Genomic DNA, 15,055 nt, shown 5'->3' with positions numbered 1-15,055 from the left:
GCACCGAGACTAAAACATTAAAGTGGGGATATAATTACAGATTATAATGACAATACCAGCAGCCCTTAATTCCAGTCCTCGCGCCCCCCAGCTCTGCATATTTTGTATGTTAACACACCAGCGAACATTTGGGCAATGTTATGCAAAGCTTCCCACACAGTTAAATAGACATATGGGGGTGTGTATAAATGAGGCGTTTTAGGAGCATGTGGACAAGTCTTAACTTTTATAAAGAATATCTCTTCAGATTTGAGACTTTAGTCTTTGTGCTTCACACAGGTGAGTTGGTCTGTACAAACCACAACTGTACAAAATATTGGTAGCAACACACTCTCCTCTATGCGTATAGACACTTTACACACACACTGCTGTGTGCACATAATCCCACAAAAGACTCAGTAATATGTTTTTACATGCTCATGCACAACAGATCATCTTGCACTGTTCCCCAGCCAGCTGCTTGACTTACGGTGTTTCTCTTTGCACATGTACAGTATTGAAGCACGTATAATGTTTGTTTTTGTTTGTTTTTTATGTATAGGTAAACATTTATATATAGTATATTCATAGTCAAAATCTGTCAGTAGGTTAGGTGTGTGTAGGTTTATACTGTTTTACTTCATTGTTGTATGTCTGTATTTACGTAGCACAGTGTGAGACACAACATTTCGTTCCACTGTATGTCCACACATGTAGCGCAATGACAATAAAACTCAACTTGACTTGAACTTGAACTTTGAAACTTAACAGATCTTGTTTATGCACCAAGAGCTTGTAACACTCCAAAGAGAAAGGAAAAACAGAAATCGCATCATATGACCCCTTTAAATTATTTTCAAAGGAGCGTTCGGAATTTTGAGCCATCTAGCGCCCCCTGGAGGATGAACCACTCTGTGCCTCACTGGAAACCGTTATTTACGCAAACGTTATTTATGCACACGTCAGCATTCGGTGTTGTCTGGCTTTTAGATCGATACTGAGAATGTCTAATTCAGTGATTTCTGTAATTTCCAGATTTTTGGAGGAATATGCGTCCAGCACGCCGAACAAACTGAAAGTGATAGACGCATATCTCCTGTATATTATGATGACTGGAGCGCTGCAGTTTCTATATTGTTTATTAGTCGGCACGTTTCCGTTCAACAGCTTTCTGTCTGGTTTCATATCATGTGTTGGGTCGTTTATTCTTGCAGGTAACTGATTTATTCTTGTTTCTCCCTCTCTCTCTCTCTCTCTCTCTCTCTCTCTCTCTCTCTCTCTCTCTCTCTCTCTCTCGTTATTTATGTGCACAATAAATATCCATCCAGTAAATAGCCTACAAATAAGTACTTACTATTTTTTTTATTGCATTTAATAATATCTCCATGTCTTCTTCAGTGTGTCTGAGAATCCAGATTAATCCTCAGAATAAAGGCGAGTTCTTGTCCATCTCACCAGAAAGAGCCTTTGCTGACTTTCTGTTCGCCCACACTGTGCTTCATCTGGTTGTTATTAATTTCATCGGTTAAAGTGTCCAGATGTGCTGATAAAAAGGTAAAATAAACTGACTTTAATCTATAGCAAAACCCCAAACCTTAATGGTCTTGCAGCCTATAAATTAATCGTGTAATTTGTAACTTAAGTATTTAAGAGTAAAGTTATGTATTCTGTATCAATGTTTTGATATGGCAATAAAACAATTAAAATATTGACATGAAGATTAATGTTTAACAGGTAACCTGTAACTTTAAACTGTAGTTTCGCACTGTATCAAACATTTAAATTGATCACATTTGGTTTTCTCTTAAAATAATCTAAATATTTTCTTTCACACATGCTCATTCATTTATTTATGTCTGTTTTATTTTTATTATTATTATTATTTTTTGCAGACTGACTGTCAAGAAATGTCCAAACCAAGCGCACCCAGCTACTAGAAGCAGAGAATAAATATCATGTTCATGATTGCTATTTTCTCCAAACACTGACAGCACCTGCACACCTTATCAAGATTCCCAAATCCTCAGACCTCCCTACACTACTAGACAGATAAATCTCATTTCTTGAGATGGGATCTATTTTGGGTCCATTTCTGTTCCTTCTCTATATTCGGTGATTATTGAAGAGAATTCAGGCTAATATGCTCAACTGGAGTCTATCTTCATATTTTCTTCTTTTAATTTCAAACATGCTTGTACATGTTTCATTATCAAGATTATAGAGATATATATTTTTTGCTTTATTCAGAAATAAAACATAATAAACCATGTGGATTTTTCTTGGCCGTAACCAGAACATATGAACAACATACTCATAACTGTTAATTTGAATCAACATCATCATCGTGTGTGTGTGTTTGTGTGTGTGTGCGCGCGCGCGCGCAATTTAAAGCGCTTTGCATAAAAGCATCTGTGAACTGCCTAAATGAGAAAATCAAAGAGTAAAATAAATCAATCCTGAATGCATTAAAACAATAAGACAAATATGCAAATTAGAATTTAGAACAAGTTTTTCAATGTGAATTTAATTTTTTAATTTATTCGTGTGTTTTGTGTTAACTTACTGTTAACTATGAACCCAACTTCTTGTGAACTTTCCACAAAAGGGGCGCAAGGAGACTCAGAAAACCCAAATCCTCTATTATGCGGCAATGAAATCTCAGAAAAGTAACTTTGCTTCTTCAGCGCTGGCAATTTTTCAAAAGTATAATAGCTTTAAAAAAAAATACTATAGAGATATTAACAAAACAAAAACAAAAAAATATATATTTGGTCCGCCTTTTGCACCTTTTGCGCATCTACCCACTTCGTTTTCTAATGTTTGACGTGCCCGTGACGTCATGACGCAAGCGCATGCGCGGTAGAGTCTGTCTGCACAGCGCTTCCTAAACACGGATTCAAACCGTTGCGGGTAAAGATTCGATTTAAACTCTATTTATCTGCCTGTTATTTAAATTGTGATCTTTTTTCTTCCACGAACACACATATTTTCCGCCACTTTTTTGTATTTAATTCGGTCGATTTGGGCAAAGCGCAAATATTCAGCGATTAAGCTCAAAACATTGATAATCTGTGGGTTGAAGACTGTAAACACGCTTACTATGATTAAACATTATTAATCAATGCAATTACTGATTCTACTAACAAAATATGTAATGCTATTGGACGACATTTACCAGAGAATGCAAATGCATACAGTAGTTAACATTTAGTAACGTTACACGATATATAAATATATCTCATCCGATTCATATTTTTACCGTGTTACCAGTGGGGTATGAAAACTTGTTTTCTCTTTGAATTTAGTTGTTTTTCTTGGCACATTGGCAGATATTTGTTTTTGTTTTAATCAAAAACGAATTAAACTTTGACCAATTTCTCAGAAACAAATGCTTGTAAGTTTGTCAATGTGGTTCTCGATTAAATGCATCTTCATTTAAGAATCTGTAGACGTTTGAACTGGAAAATAAGACAATAAGTAGAGTAAAAGAATAGAAAGTAAGTCATTTCCATATTTGTGTGGTTGGAAGCGGAGTTATTCAAACATTAAGCTGTTCATATGGTCATTGTTTCATAACTGTGCTTCCACTACATCTTCCTTTCCACACCCATCAGATGCTGATTGACACCTGTCAGGTGCTGATGACCTCATGGCATCATCCTCTGAGGTGAACGTCCACATGGAAGAGGTGGTGGTGGTCACGACCCCTGACACAGCGGGTCAGACCTCATCGGCCGAGGAGGAGGAGAAGAATATACTGGTGGCGACGGATCTGGAACAGTCTGGGTGAGCACTTCACTCTTTCATGACTCCATCTTCAGCTCCCATCATGCACCTCTTCCAGACTCACAGCGGCTTTTGTCTTTTCCTGCACAGGGAAAACATTATGGAGCATAGCATGGAGTCTGAGGCGGAGTCTAGTGCCACTATCTCCCTGCCCAAGGACACTGTTTTTGGTAGGTATTGCGATTCACAAATTAAAGACACTTTAACAGAGCAATAATCCACTCAAACAGGTTTATCAGAGTGATTTCACCAGTTTATGCAGGTCATAAAAAGCTGGAGCACAAAGACTTGGATTCAAGAAGTCATGTCATTAAATGTTGCATGAACTGCAAAAACAAAACACACAAAAACTTTTTTTCCAGTGTTGAATTAAAATATACTGACTTGAGATGCAAACTGCACATAAGAAGTCTTGTTTTCTGAGAGACTGAATAATATTAATTAGTTTGTTTTCTGTTTGTTATCGGCCAGTGGGTTATGAAAAAAATGTTTACCTTTGAATTAAGTTGCTTTTCCTTGGCTTTCATTTAATTTTGACCAGTTTCTCAGAAGCCAACACTTCTTATTTTATGTCATTTTTTCTTTTTGAGTAAATATATCTTGATTTAAGACGTTTGGCTTGAAAAATTAAGACAAAAATACAGAGGAAGTGCATGACTTTTTGCGTTATGTGATCAGAAGCTACAGTCATTTCCATATTTGTGTGGTGGGAAGCGGAGTTATTCGAGCATTAAGCTGTTCATATGGTCATTGTTTCATAAAATCAGTTTTGTTTTAGTATCATTGGTTTACTACTGTTTGTTTTAAAAATTTGAATTGCATTTTTATTTTTAATTTTATGTAAGTTTCAGTAGATTTAGTTTTTATGATTTTACTATTTCAACTTTTTTTTAAGTTAAATTATTTTTTTTAATGGTTTTAGTTAGTAGTATTATAACCTTGTATAACATTTGAATACATAGATTTTATCAAAACCTAATTTAGCTATTGGAGATAATAAAGTTTTGATTATTCTTATTTGTGCATGCCATGTTCATATTTACACAGTGAAAATATCTGAAGATGCAGATGTGGAGGGTGATATTCTCTACCCAATAACGTGTGGGGACACCAAAGCCAACCTCGTCTGGAAGAAGTTTGTGTGTCCGGGGATCAACATCAAATGTGTGCAGGTAAATATTTGATCGAATCTGTTTTAAAACACTACAACATTATTGAGACACACTTCAGATCATATATTTGTTTGTATTTTTCTTCTTGATTTAAAGGCTTGTTTGTAAGTTAGGACGGTTAAGTCAATTCAGATAATCGCTATTTATTTTACATTTTCAGTTTTTAGTAAATGCATTAATATCATTTAGATGTTTAAAAAGTAAATCATGCTATTTTTATGCTTATGTTATTAAATTACATAAAAACAACAGATTCCTCAAACTGCATACACTTTTTTTATGCAAATATGTAATTTCAAAAAAATGTGTACATATTATTATTTGCAAATAGCACTGATTAGCCATTTCACGTAAAATCAACAGATTATGTATTTCTAAGACAGCATCAGAATTCTGCAATAATACATACAAACATACATATATATATATATATATATTAAACTTAATAATTTTTATTTATTAAGCCTGTTTTTAGTTGATGCATTAATTTCCTTTGGACATTTAAAAATTAAATAATGTTATTATTATGCTTATGTTATTACATTACTGTTATTATTCAATTATCTTTGCATCAGTGCTGAAAACTCATCCTGCATAAAAACAACAGATTCCTCAAACTGCATCAAAAAAATTAAAATGCAAATCTGCAATAAAAAAAAAAGTACATATAATTATTTGCTAACAGCACTGATTAGCCAATTTACATAAAAACAACAGTTTTTGTATTTCTAAAACGGCATCAAAATTCTGCAATAATACATATTATATATTAAACTTTTTTTGGATTATTAAGCCTGTTGTAGTTAATGCATAATATAATACATTCATATTTCATAGTTTAGATGACATTTCAGTTTTTCTAAAATGTGGTAAACAGTAATAATAAATAATAAGCATATGTGATGAATGATAATGATTACTATCATATCTAACCCTTATCTCCCTATAAACATTAAGGAAATAGTTCACTCATCATGAATAATTTCAGAAAAGATCTGTAAGTAAAGACTGTGAAGCTCCTGGATTGTTTTGCTATAAATGTGCTGCTCTGAGTAACGGAGTGTCTGCATATCTTTGCCACATAGACAGTTTTATCTGTTCATGAATGAATATAACTGCTTTCCATTTCCGGCGCTGATGCTGTGCTCGTCGTAATGCTTCATATTCATCACTGCTGTGTTCCAGCTGAACGAGCATCTCATCAGTCCCAAGGAGTTTGTCTATATAGCGGGAAAGTCCACGCTGAAGGACTGGAAGAGAGCCATTCGCCTTAATGGGACCATGTTGAGGTTTGAGGCAGAAAAGAATATAAACTAGAAATGCATCCCAGCACTGGCAGTTTTATAATAGTTTTAGATTTCATTGTTTATCAAACTAAAAATTAAAGCACTGAAGGTGCTGATCTTATTTTCTGTCCTTAATCATATTATTACTTTTTGTGCAGTTATTTTTTTTGTGCAGTGTATGTTTATATGTGTGTGTGTGTGTGTGTGTGTGTTTTCAACATTGCTAATAATCAAATGTTTCTTAATCTGCACATCAGCATATTAGAATGATTTCTGTGTGAGACTGAAGACTGCAGTAATAATGCTGAAAATTCAGCTTTTCGTCACAGAAATAAATAAAATTTTAACATATGTTCACATAGTGCATTTTTATTTTGAGTTGTAATAATATTTAACTTTTTTATATATATATTTTTTGATCACATAAATACAGCCTTAGTGAGCAGACAAGTCGTCTTTAAAAAAAAAAAAAAAAAAGTTTTAAAAAGTCTCCAAACAATAGTGTTTGTATGTTCTATAAATGCAAATTAATTTCCAAGTGGAAAATATGAAAACATTGTATGTTTTCTTTGAAATATCGAGCACTGAGGAGTTGTTTATAATAAGATATGTAAACAGTGCTATTGGGATATCATGTTTACTGTAGTTTATGCAAGATGAATGCACTGTTTGGTTGTTTCTACAGGAAGATCATGGATTCAGGTGAGCTGGACTTCTATCAGCACTCCAGACTGTGTTCAAACACCTGCCGCAGTACCAAGATTGACCTGGTGGGGTCACGAGTGTCTCTCAGCAGCCAGCAGTCCACCGAAACGGCTCCTGCGACCCCCGCCTCTGTGGACGGTATGAATCTGGACAGTTTATTCATAGTGTTTCACATTTGTATTTGACAAATTTTTTGATTGCACTTCAATGTTTTTCACGATAGCTCCATTGAATGGTTTGAGCTAGGGTTGTGCGCAACAAATAATTTGACTGCATTCGTTAAAACAGAAGTTTTGTATCAGACTAGACTAAAAGCAAGAAAACCCCAAAATATGGTAAGAAAAAAAAAAAAACCTTTGTGCGTGCGTGTGTATATAATAGCCAACATTTGAAAGACTCAATCTATGAATCACATTGACAAATCCCTCAATGAATGCTAGAAATATGTCGCAATCATGCCGTACTCTTGCCTCGTGTTATCAACATTTAATTTTAGGAGGACGTTAAAAAAGAAAGAAACGAAAAGCGCAAACACTCAACGTCAGCCAATGCTTATTTATTAAAATCAGATGGGGAAAAATGCAGAACAATGAAAAATCAATCTTCTTATAACGTTAGCCATCATATTTAAAAACAAGACAAAAACAATAGGGAATTTTATCAAGGAATAGCATTAAAACGGCTTTTAAAAACATAATTTGTCATGTAGCCTATTTCATCTAAACACAAAACGAACAAAAAGAAAGACAGACAGTACCTGAGGCGATTAGGGTTTCCATCCAAAGTTGCTAATTTAATTTAATGCGCAAAATTGGAATATTACATAAAACATTTGCGAACAACCACTGTTTCCATCCAACACATCAAAGAGAACAAAATAGTCACTTCCTGTTAAACTGGCACTAAATATCAAGTTGGAAACACTTGAAAAAATGTGCTCTGCAGGAACTGAAGTCGTGCACACAAAGATAACGAAAAGCTAGCCAAACTTTGAGCAGTGATTAATTATTTTGTGTATATGTTTCAGTGAATGGATCCTCAGCTTCGATTTCGGCAGATGCTGGTGATGACAGCACAGAATGGGTGACGGCTATCGGAGGTAAGAGACTTAGGGATGTATTGTATGTAGTCTGTGTAGTCGTTAATGGGTTTAACACTGTCACCGGCCCATTCTGCTCCATGTCAGAGGACACCATGACGTTCTGGAGAGGACTGAAGGATGCTGGGCTGCTGGAGGAGGTGATGGAGGACATGCAGGGAGAGATCCAGGAGATTCTCAAGGGCCTGGAGGAGCGAATCCACGACCCGCCGCTTCAGGTTAAAGGTCAGTGTTAAAGCCTTTCCACACGGAGCGCGAAAAAATTTAACAAATAACTAGGGATGTAACAATTAACTGTGAGCCGGTTGAAAATGTATTCAAAATGTGATGATTCAAATCTTTTGAGATGCAAAACAAATAGAGTTTAAATGTATATTTTTTTTAGGGGAACTTACTGTCTTTAGAAAAGTTTAGATGGTCTTTTTTCTCTTCATCTTGCCTCTGTGTAATGTATATTAAAGTTCATAACTGCAGCACTGCATTGTTTACAGCGGTAACCAACAGAATTATGTAAGTGCCACCTTCTGGCAGATAGTGAATCTGCATCTTGTTCAGACATAATATTTTATATATAGTTTGACAAAACTGAAGTCAAACCATTCTGTTTTTGCTTTAAATTTCTAAATTATACAATCTAGTTTAGATTAAACTGTTCATGTTGCATGCTTAAAATGCAATGTTAAATGCAAAGCAAACAAAGCCTAATTTTGTTTATATGAAGAGATATATTTATTTGAGTTATTTATTTGTTTTGAGGCTTTAGTTTTGATGTTAACATTTACATGATATTTACATTTAGTCATTTAGCAGATGCTTTTATCCAAAGCGACTTAGAAATGAGAACAATAGAAGCAATCAAAACCAACAAAAGAGCAATAATATGCATGTGCTATATTAGTATAGTGTTAGATTACATTTTCACAAAGGGATGTGCAACATTTTGTCCAAACAATAATAAAAGGGACACATTTTATGTATAATTTGTCTTAAATCTCATTTTATAAACAACCTGATGCTACAATCAGTTTAAACTCACTTGATATTTATTTGGACACTAAACTCAATTTCTTTCTCAAAATCTTAAAACAGTGTTTCTCCTCAGACTTTAATGCTACAGTGCTTAAAATGAGTTGTATAGACTAATAGGCAAATTGTGCATATATATGTATTTAATATTAATAATGAATATATTCATTATTCATATAACAATATCAAATATAGTATTTTCATCTATTTTTATATTTTAGAATATATTACATAGATTATATTATTATTGTTGTTTTTAATGTTCAGTTTGTGAATGTATATCGCAATTATATATGTATATATTAATAACTATATACTAGTGATATAATAATAGCTTTTTATATAATATAAGTGATTATTAATCTAATATATAAGACTTTATATATAATTTTTTTGTGGTATTTTCAATATTTTAGCATATTAAATGTCAGACTGATTTGGTATTGTTCATTACTTGAATCTGTCAACAGATGCTGCTCTGCTCAACAATATAGTGCAGAACTTCGGGATGTTGGACCTGGTGAAGAAAGTTCTTGCCAGTCACAAAAGCCAGATGGATCGCTGTAGGGAGCAGTACACGCGCAGCTTAGTGGGTCTGTACCTGTTTTTGTCTTTATCTCCTCATCCAGCAACAGACTTTTTGTGCATATTGTGTTTTTAAGAGAAAGTGAGCTTTAACTTTGTGCATTTATAGCCCTAGAGCAACAGTGTGACGAGCATCGCAAACGCGCCAAAGAACTAAAGAGCAAATCCCAGCACCTCAACAACGTCCTGATGACCTTGACCCCCGTGACCTCGCCTCCCACCACGAAGCGCCCCCGTCTGACCCGTGCTGTCTCGGGTCCAGCCACTGTGGCCTCCACGGCCGCCCAGCCCGCACACTTCACCCTGCCCATCACGCAGCTCACTGGCATCCCGCTGGACAAAGTGCTGTCGGTTCCGACCCAGTCTCCCCTGATCGGTGGATACACGGTGCTGACATCACCCGGAGGCACTGAACTCCAGTCTGAAGGTTCTAATTTAACCGTGTTGAGCACCGCTGCGGTTACACAGGGGTCCACGGCACCCACTTTCGTCAAAGTGGTCAGTCCGTTCCAGCTGGTCACACTGCCCACAGTAGGAGCTGGAGCTACGGTGCAGAATCTGGCAGCGCCAGTAGGGGGCGCAGTGGGCGGCACTGTAGTGGCGGTACCCATCAGCAGTGTAAACACTGCCAGTGTGGAGACCGTTGGGCCGCAGGCGGAAGCGGCTACAGAACAGAAAGACGACCAGAAGGAGTGAAATTCTCCTGAAACCGTGTTCAGTTCAGTTTTTGATGTTAATGCATATGTTATATCCTCTGTTTGTACATAGAGGATTAACTTTTTTGCTTTTTTAGAGTTCATTTGCAACTTTTTTTGCAACAACAGCCATGGTGTGGTAATGATTTATTTTTTATTTTTGCATTGCATTTGATTTAATTGTAATCTAATTACAATGTGGTAAAATATAGCCTGAATTGTTTAAAGCGAAAGTTCTCCCAAATATTAATCATCATTTACTCACTCCACGGTTGTTCCAAAACTGTGTGAGTTTTCTCATGTGGCACATGAAAGATGATATTTTGGCAACCAAAGAGTTGTTGGGTAGCCATTAACAATTCTTTCTTGTTCAATCGAAGAAAGAAATTCATAGATTCGGAACAACTTGAGAGTGAGTTAATGATTAAATACTTTTCATTTTTGGGTGAACTGTCCCTTTAAGGATGTTTTTTATTAAATGTAAGGCACATTTTGTCTTTAAAATTTCATGGTTGACCAGTGTATGCATAATTTGTATTTTTTTTTCTCACTCCATTATTTATCCTGTTCACATAACATTTTCTCGTATAATTTTTTCTCTATCGATGTTTCATCTTAGTATTTCTGAAAATACTTGTTACAGTGAAATCTGTACTTGACGTAGTTGATTATTTAAAATGCATTTACCTGGACCATGACAATCTTGTCTTTTAAAATAAATACAAATTGTACAATACAGAAAATTGGCCTCCTAAACAACATCATGTCCAAGATTAGGGGATCAAATGTCCAATTTTAAGAAAAGACGGTCATTGAAAAAACTGATTCAGAACTGATTCCTTGTAGTTCAACATTTTTTCTAACACTCTTACCATAGTAAAACCAGGTGTTTTAGCTGTTTCACAGAAGGGGTCTGAGGTGCTTTCTGTATATACTTAAGTCTTTCTTCAGCACAATACTTCAGGAAAAAATACTTTTCAAGTGGTGAATTTAACTTGTAACTCTTTTTTTGACCAACAGGTGGCGCTAATTACTTAAATATTATAGTGCAACGTGAGTTCTGACTTTCAGATAGACATGTCCATATAGAGTAAAGAAGAGTTTAAGCTTAGTAAGTAAAATAGCAGTAAGTCGTGTAGTAACATCTCATCTTTAATTTAACAATCGAACATGAATATGGCTAAAAAAATAATAATTTGAAAATCTGAAAAAAACATTTACCAAACAAATTTAGCAGGTAAAGTTCTTGCCCTTTATTGGTCATCTTAAACAAGCATTATCTGCAGGATGTACTGATTGCTTACATGGAGGTAAAGTTAATGAGAAACAACAAGTGGTCAGTCACTGAAACGTCCCGAGCGCATGATTGACAGGTGACAGGTGATTGATGGCGTCCAGAGGTCAGCAGCCATTTGGGATAGTAAAACACCTCAGCACGTGTAAGGTCATGACATCTGTGACCCTGAACCACAAAACCAGCCATAAGGGTCAATTTAATTAAACCTCATCTGCATTAATACCTCATCTGAAAGCTGAAAGAGTTTGTTAGTATATGAGCATATTTGGCCGAGATGCAACCATCTTAAATCTGAGGTTGCAAATAATAATAATCTAAATATTGTGGAAATCGCCTTTAAAGTTGTCCAAATGAAGTTGTTAGCAATGCATAGGCTATTGCTAATCAACTTTTTCGAAATTTACAAAATATATTTCAGCATTACTTCCCTAGCCTAATGATTTTTTGCGTAAAGGAAAGATATATATATTTTCTACCCATACGTGTAGGTTTATGGCTATTGCTATTGCTATACCCGTGCTACTCATGACTGGTTTAATGCTGCAGGGTCACATTAGTTGGGGAAACTGAAATGCGTTGGCTCAATGAGTTCTGGTTGGGTTATCTATGATACAATAGCCTATAAAGCATAGTCCTCGTACGATGAGGGCTGTTCGTCAGAGCGCACGGAGATTTTAAAATGACGCCGTAAAAACCCGCCATATCGCTTTTGGTTGTCCCACCTCAACTTCGGGCGAATTCTTCGCATAAACCCTCCATATCTCTTCTGCAACACCTGCGGGCTGGTGTTTTCCACAAAGTTGCTTCTTTTTGGCCCGAATTTGCGGAGAAACCCGCCGTAGCGTTTGACTTCGTTCAAAGGAACGTCGTTATCGTAAACTCCCGTTTCGTTTTCCGCGGTCACGTCTTCGCCCTCGTCGTCTTCCGTGATCGACGGGACGTCTCGCTCGCCCAGTTTCGAGAGCGATTCTCCGTATTTCTTCGCGAACAATCCTTTTAGAATGGCGTTCTCCTTCCAGGGTGAAGCGAAAAACTTCTGTTTATTCTTCTCGATCCTCTTGATGAAGCCCCCGTATCGCTTGACCAGGTTGGACGCCTTCTCTTGGAGATCCTCCGCGTTCAGCGCGCTTCGCTCTCCGTCGGCGTCGGGGTTGAGTTCAGCGAATTCATCTGAAAGCTCCTGTAAAGCTTTCTCGCATCTGTCTAATGTACTTGTAGATGGCACGGCTCCTTCACATTCTAAAGTGCAAGTCTGCAGAAAGAAAAGTAGGTTAAGACTGACTCCGTTACATTCTGAGACCCGACGTTCCAAAAAAGAACGTTTGTTTGTTTTGTTTTTTTAAATAAAAGCGTCACATAGAGAACTTAGAAGCAACGTTCTGCAGAACCTAAACTTGAACGCATGGGACTTTTTAATATCAAAAGAATCTAATACGAGAACTCCACAGATCCAAAATATCTATTGATTAGAAGATGGTTGTTTGAAGAAACTTTTATCTTTTTATAAGTTTGCTCTTAATGAACATTAATATAAGAACCAATTCGAAGGTCTTATTGTCTGATGCCATAAAGTTTTCAAGTTCCACAAGTGGCGTTTTATCTTTAAAAACATTTAAATCTTGATTGTAGCTATCGGCTTATCTAATATGTACTATTTTTTTCAGTATAGGTTTTTCCAATATGATAATCAACGAGCGCGCTATTGTCGCGCTCTCCATGGTGCTGAATGCACGCGCTCCAAACGGGATGCGCCCAGTGTATTTGTTAATGACAAAGGAAGCGACTATTTCTCAAATTTAAAATATTTCTATTGCAGCGAGACTTTTCTATTTTTCATATATATAATAGTATGAGAGAGTGAAAAAAGGCGTAATCTCACCAAGCGGTTCACTGCAGAGTCCAGGTCGGAGATCTGTTGCGCGCATCTCATGCATTGCTCTGAACAATCTGCCTGACTCAAGCTTGGCAAGCTCAGCATCAACACCAAAACATACCACTCCATCATCTACAGCGATTCCTGCGGTACGAGAGAAGAAAACAAGCTTTAAGTGCACTATCTTCCTCATATAATCTACACTGCTGGGAGGTGTTTGAGGTTTTTCAACAATTTATCTATAATGGTTGACGTCTTTCTTTTTCTAGGTTGCTTATGTCTTTGTCTTACCAGTTTAACATCCAAAACCTTTTGAGGCACGTGTGCCAACACAAAATCTCCTCTGTTACCTTGAGTACCTACAGAGCTTCTTGTTCTCCAAGCGTCAAGGCGATCACTTGGTGAAGCTGGCTGAAACTTCTTTGTTCTCGTGTCCTTTGATAGAGTCACTCTTTATCCATCTACGGTTTGCTCTTACTTGGACTCAGTCTCCATACTTTTATTCACACAGCCACCTGAACAAACCAATGAGAACGACGAGCTATTTGACTGACTGGCCCCTCCCACGCGATGTTGCAGCGTTTCGGGAATAATAATAATATAAACAATAACGAAATGAGCTATAGCCTAACAGAAAAGGGTTAGGCATGGTTTCAAAAAAAAAAAAAATCATGATATGGATATGCTGTATAAGGTTAGGAAGTTTGAAGAGGAGGATGCGCCAGGGGTAACTTGTATTACTGAGTTGCAGTATTAGCTCAAGGCTGCAGGCTTGTCTCTTTTCAACGACCGCAGCTCTTTTTTTAGATTTCATTCCAATTCAACAATATTTGCAGTGCCATAAATCACGGTTCTTTAAAATACGCAATATCCAGACGAGAGCAAGGCCCTCGTTTCCAGAGTTGTCTTCCTCCGTTAACCTCCCGGAGTTAATGGATGTTCCGGTCATTCTGCACAACGATCAGTATCCGGAACTCCAACATTCAGCGTGTATTGGGAGAGTCAAGGAAAGACGGCTGCAGATCTAAGAGTGCCGTGGAAATACATTTTGATTATGATGACTCGTGTCTAATGAATCGGCTACATTGAATCGTTTTTGCACTCAAACAATCTTAAACAGAAGACTAATTTTTTTTATAATTTATTAAAATTTTTGTATGCATGTTATAGCCTATGCAAATCTATAATTAAGTGTTAAATCTGATGTTTTTAAGTTTTGTTGTAGCCTATCGTTTTCCTGTTATGTGGATTTGTATTTTATTTTACACAATACAAGTGCTAGCTAACAATCAGTAAATTATACAATTATTAGCCTATACAATGAAAGGGGACGATTTCTTTTTTAATTTTTTTTTCTTTTTTTAACCAATTTTGGGTGGTTCAAGCTAAATAAGTTTGTGTACATTCTGTGTTCAACACTATAAGTTTTAGTTACCAGCTCAGATCTGAACACCTCAGCATTAACTCTTCATCTCTGTGAGAACTGGAGCTATGAGATGAGATGCGGTGAGAGTCACGCGCTGTCAGTCTTCATCTTCAATGAATAAATGGC

At 36.3% G+C, this 15,055-nt stretch overlaps 3 protein-coding genes across 5 annotated transcripts; 2 read left to right on the top strand and 1 right to left on the bottom strand.

The window, feature by feature from the left end:
• Window positions 1-907: 907 nt before the first annotated feature.
• LOC113041323 (dolichyl-diphosphooligosaccharide--protein glycosyltransferase subunit DAD1) lies at window positions 908-2,248 on the top strand. The gene is made up of 3 exons (XM_026199792.1): window positions 908-1,193; window positions 1,378-1,533; window positions 1,872-2,248. Exons 1-2 carry the CDS (start codon window positions 983-985, stop codon window positions 1,506-1,508), a joined length of 342 nt encoding a protein of 113 aa, XP_026055577.1. The 5' UTR covers window positions 908-982; the 3' UTR covers window positions 1,509-1,533; window positions 1,872-2,248.
• A 498-nt stretch (window positions 2,249-2,746) lies between these two features.
• Window positions 2,747-11,154, top strand: LOC113041314 (glucocorticoid modulatory element-binding protein 2-like). Its single transcript, XM_026199781.1, has 10 exons — window positions 2,747-2,889; window positions 3,594-3,765; window positions 3,856-3,935; window positions 4,813-4,937; window positions 6,123-6,226; window positions 6,909-7,066; window positions 7,956-8,027; window positions 8,115-8,252; window positions 9,524-9,646; window positions 9,748-11,154. The coding sequence occupies exons 2-10, from the start codon at window positions 3,629-3,631 to the stop codon at window positions 10,332-10,334; spliced, it is 1,524 nt and encodes a 507-aa protein (XP_026055566.1). The 5' UTR covers window positions 2,747-2,889; window positions 3,594-3,628; the 3' UTR covers window positions 10,335-11,154.
• Window positions 11,155-11,576: 422 nt separating this feature from the next.
• LOC113041317 (proenkephalin-B-like) lies at window positions 11,577-14,012 on the bottom strand. 3 transcript variants are annotated; one of them, XM_026199787.1, is made up of 3 exons: window positions 13,863-14,012; window positions 13,510-13,647; window positions 11,577-12,882 (listed from the first exon to the last, which is right to left on the bottom strand). In XM_026199787.1, exons 2-3 carry the CDS (start codon window positions 13,633-13,635, stop codon window positions 12,250-12,252), a joined length of 759 nt encoding a protein of 252 aa, XP_026055572.1. In that variant the 5' UTR covers window positions 13,636-13,647; window positions 13,863-14,012; the 3' UTR covers window positions 11,577-12,249. The 3 variants fall into 3 exon arrangements, with proteins under 3 accessions (XP_026055572.1, XP_026055570.1, XP_026055571.1); XM_026199785.1 differs by having other exon boundaries at window positions 13,854-14,011; XM_026199786.1 differs by having other exon boundaries at window positions 13,867-14,010.
• Window positions 14,013-15,055: the final 1,043 nt, after the last annotated feature.

Source organism: Carassius auratus, chromosome 23 (genome assembly GCF_003368295.1).
Source record: "Carassius auratus strain Wakin chromosome 23, ASM336829v1, whole genome shotgun sequence".
NCBI classification, from domain to species: Eukaryota; Metazoa; Chordata; class Actinopteri; order Cypriniformes; family Cyprinidae; genus Carassius; species Carassius auratus.
The sequence above is the reverse complement of the archived record's forward strand: the minus strand, read 5'-3'. Positions and strand labels throughout refer to the sequence as shown.

What these genes read in the sequence shown, in the direction of transcription:
- LOC113041323 (XM_026199792.1), top strand. Translation starts at nt 983, where the DNA reads ATGTCTAATTCAGTGATTTCTGTAATTTCCAGATTTTTGGAGGAATAT. An exon ending in TGGGTCGTTTATTCTTGCAG is followed by an intron (nt 1,194 to 1,377) that starts GTAACTGATTTA and finishes TGTCTTCTTCAG; the next exon opens with TGTGTCTGAGAATCCAGATT.
- LOC113041314 (XM_026199781.1), top strand. Translation starts at nt 3,629, where the DNA reads ATGGCATCATCCTCTGAGGTGAACGTCCACATGGAAGAGGTGGTGGTG. An exon ending in CCCGCCGCTTCAGGTTAAAG is followed by an intron (nt 8,253 to 9,523) that starts GTCAGTGTTAAA and finishes ATCTGTCAACAG; the next exon opens with ATGCTGCTCTGCTCAACAAT. An exon ending in GTACACGCGCAGCTTAGTGG is followed by an intron (nt 9,647 to 9,747) that starts GTCTGTACCTGT and finishes GTGCATTTATAG; the next exon opens with CCCTAGAGCAACAGTGTGAC.
- LOC113041317 (XM_026199787.1), bottom strand. Translation starts at nt 13,635, where the DNA reads ATGATGGAGTGGTATGTTTTGGTGTTGATGCTGAGCTTGCCAAGCTTG. An exon ending in ACTCTGCAGTGAACCGCTTG is followed by an intron (nt 12,883 to 13,509) that starts GTGAGATTACGC and finishes TTCTTTCTGCAG; the next exon opens with ACTTGCACTTTAGAATGTGA.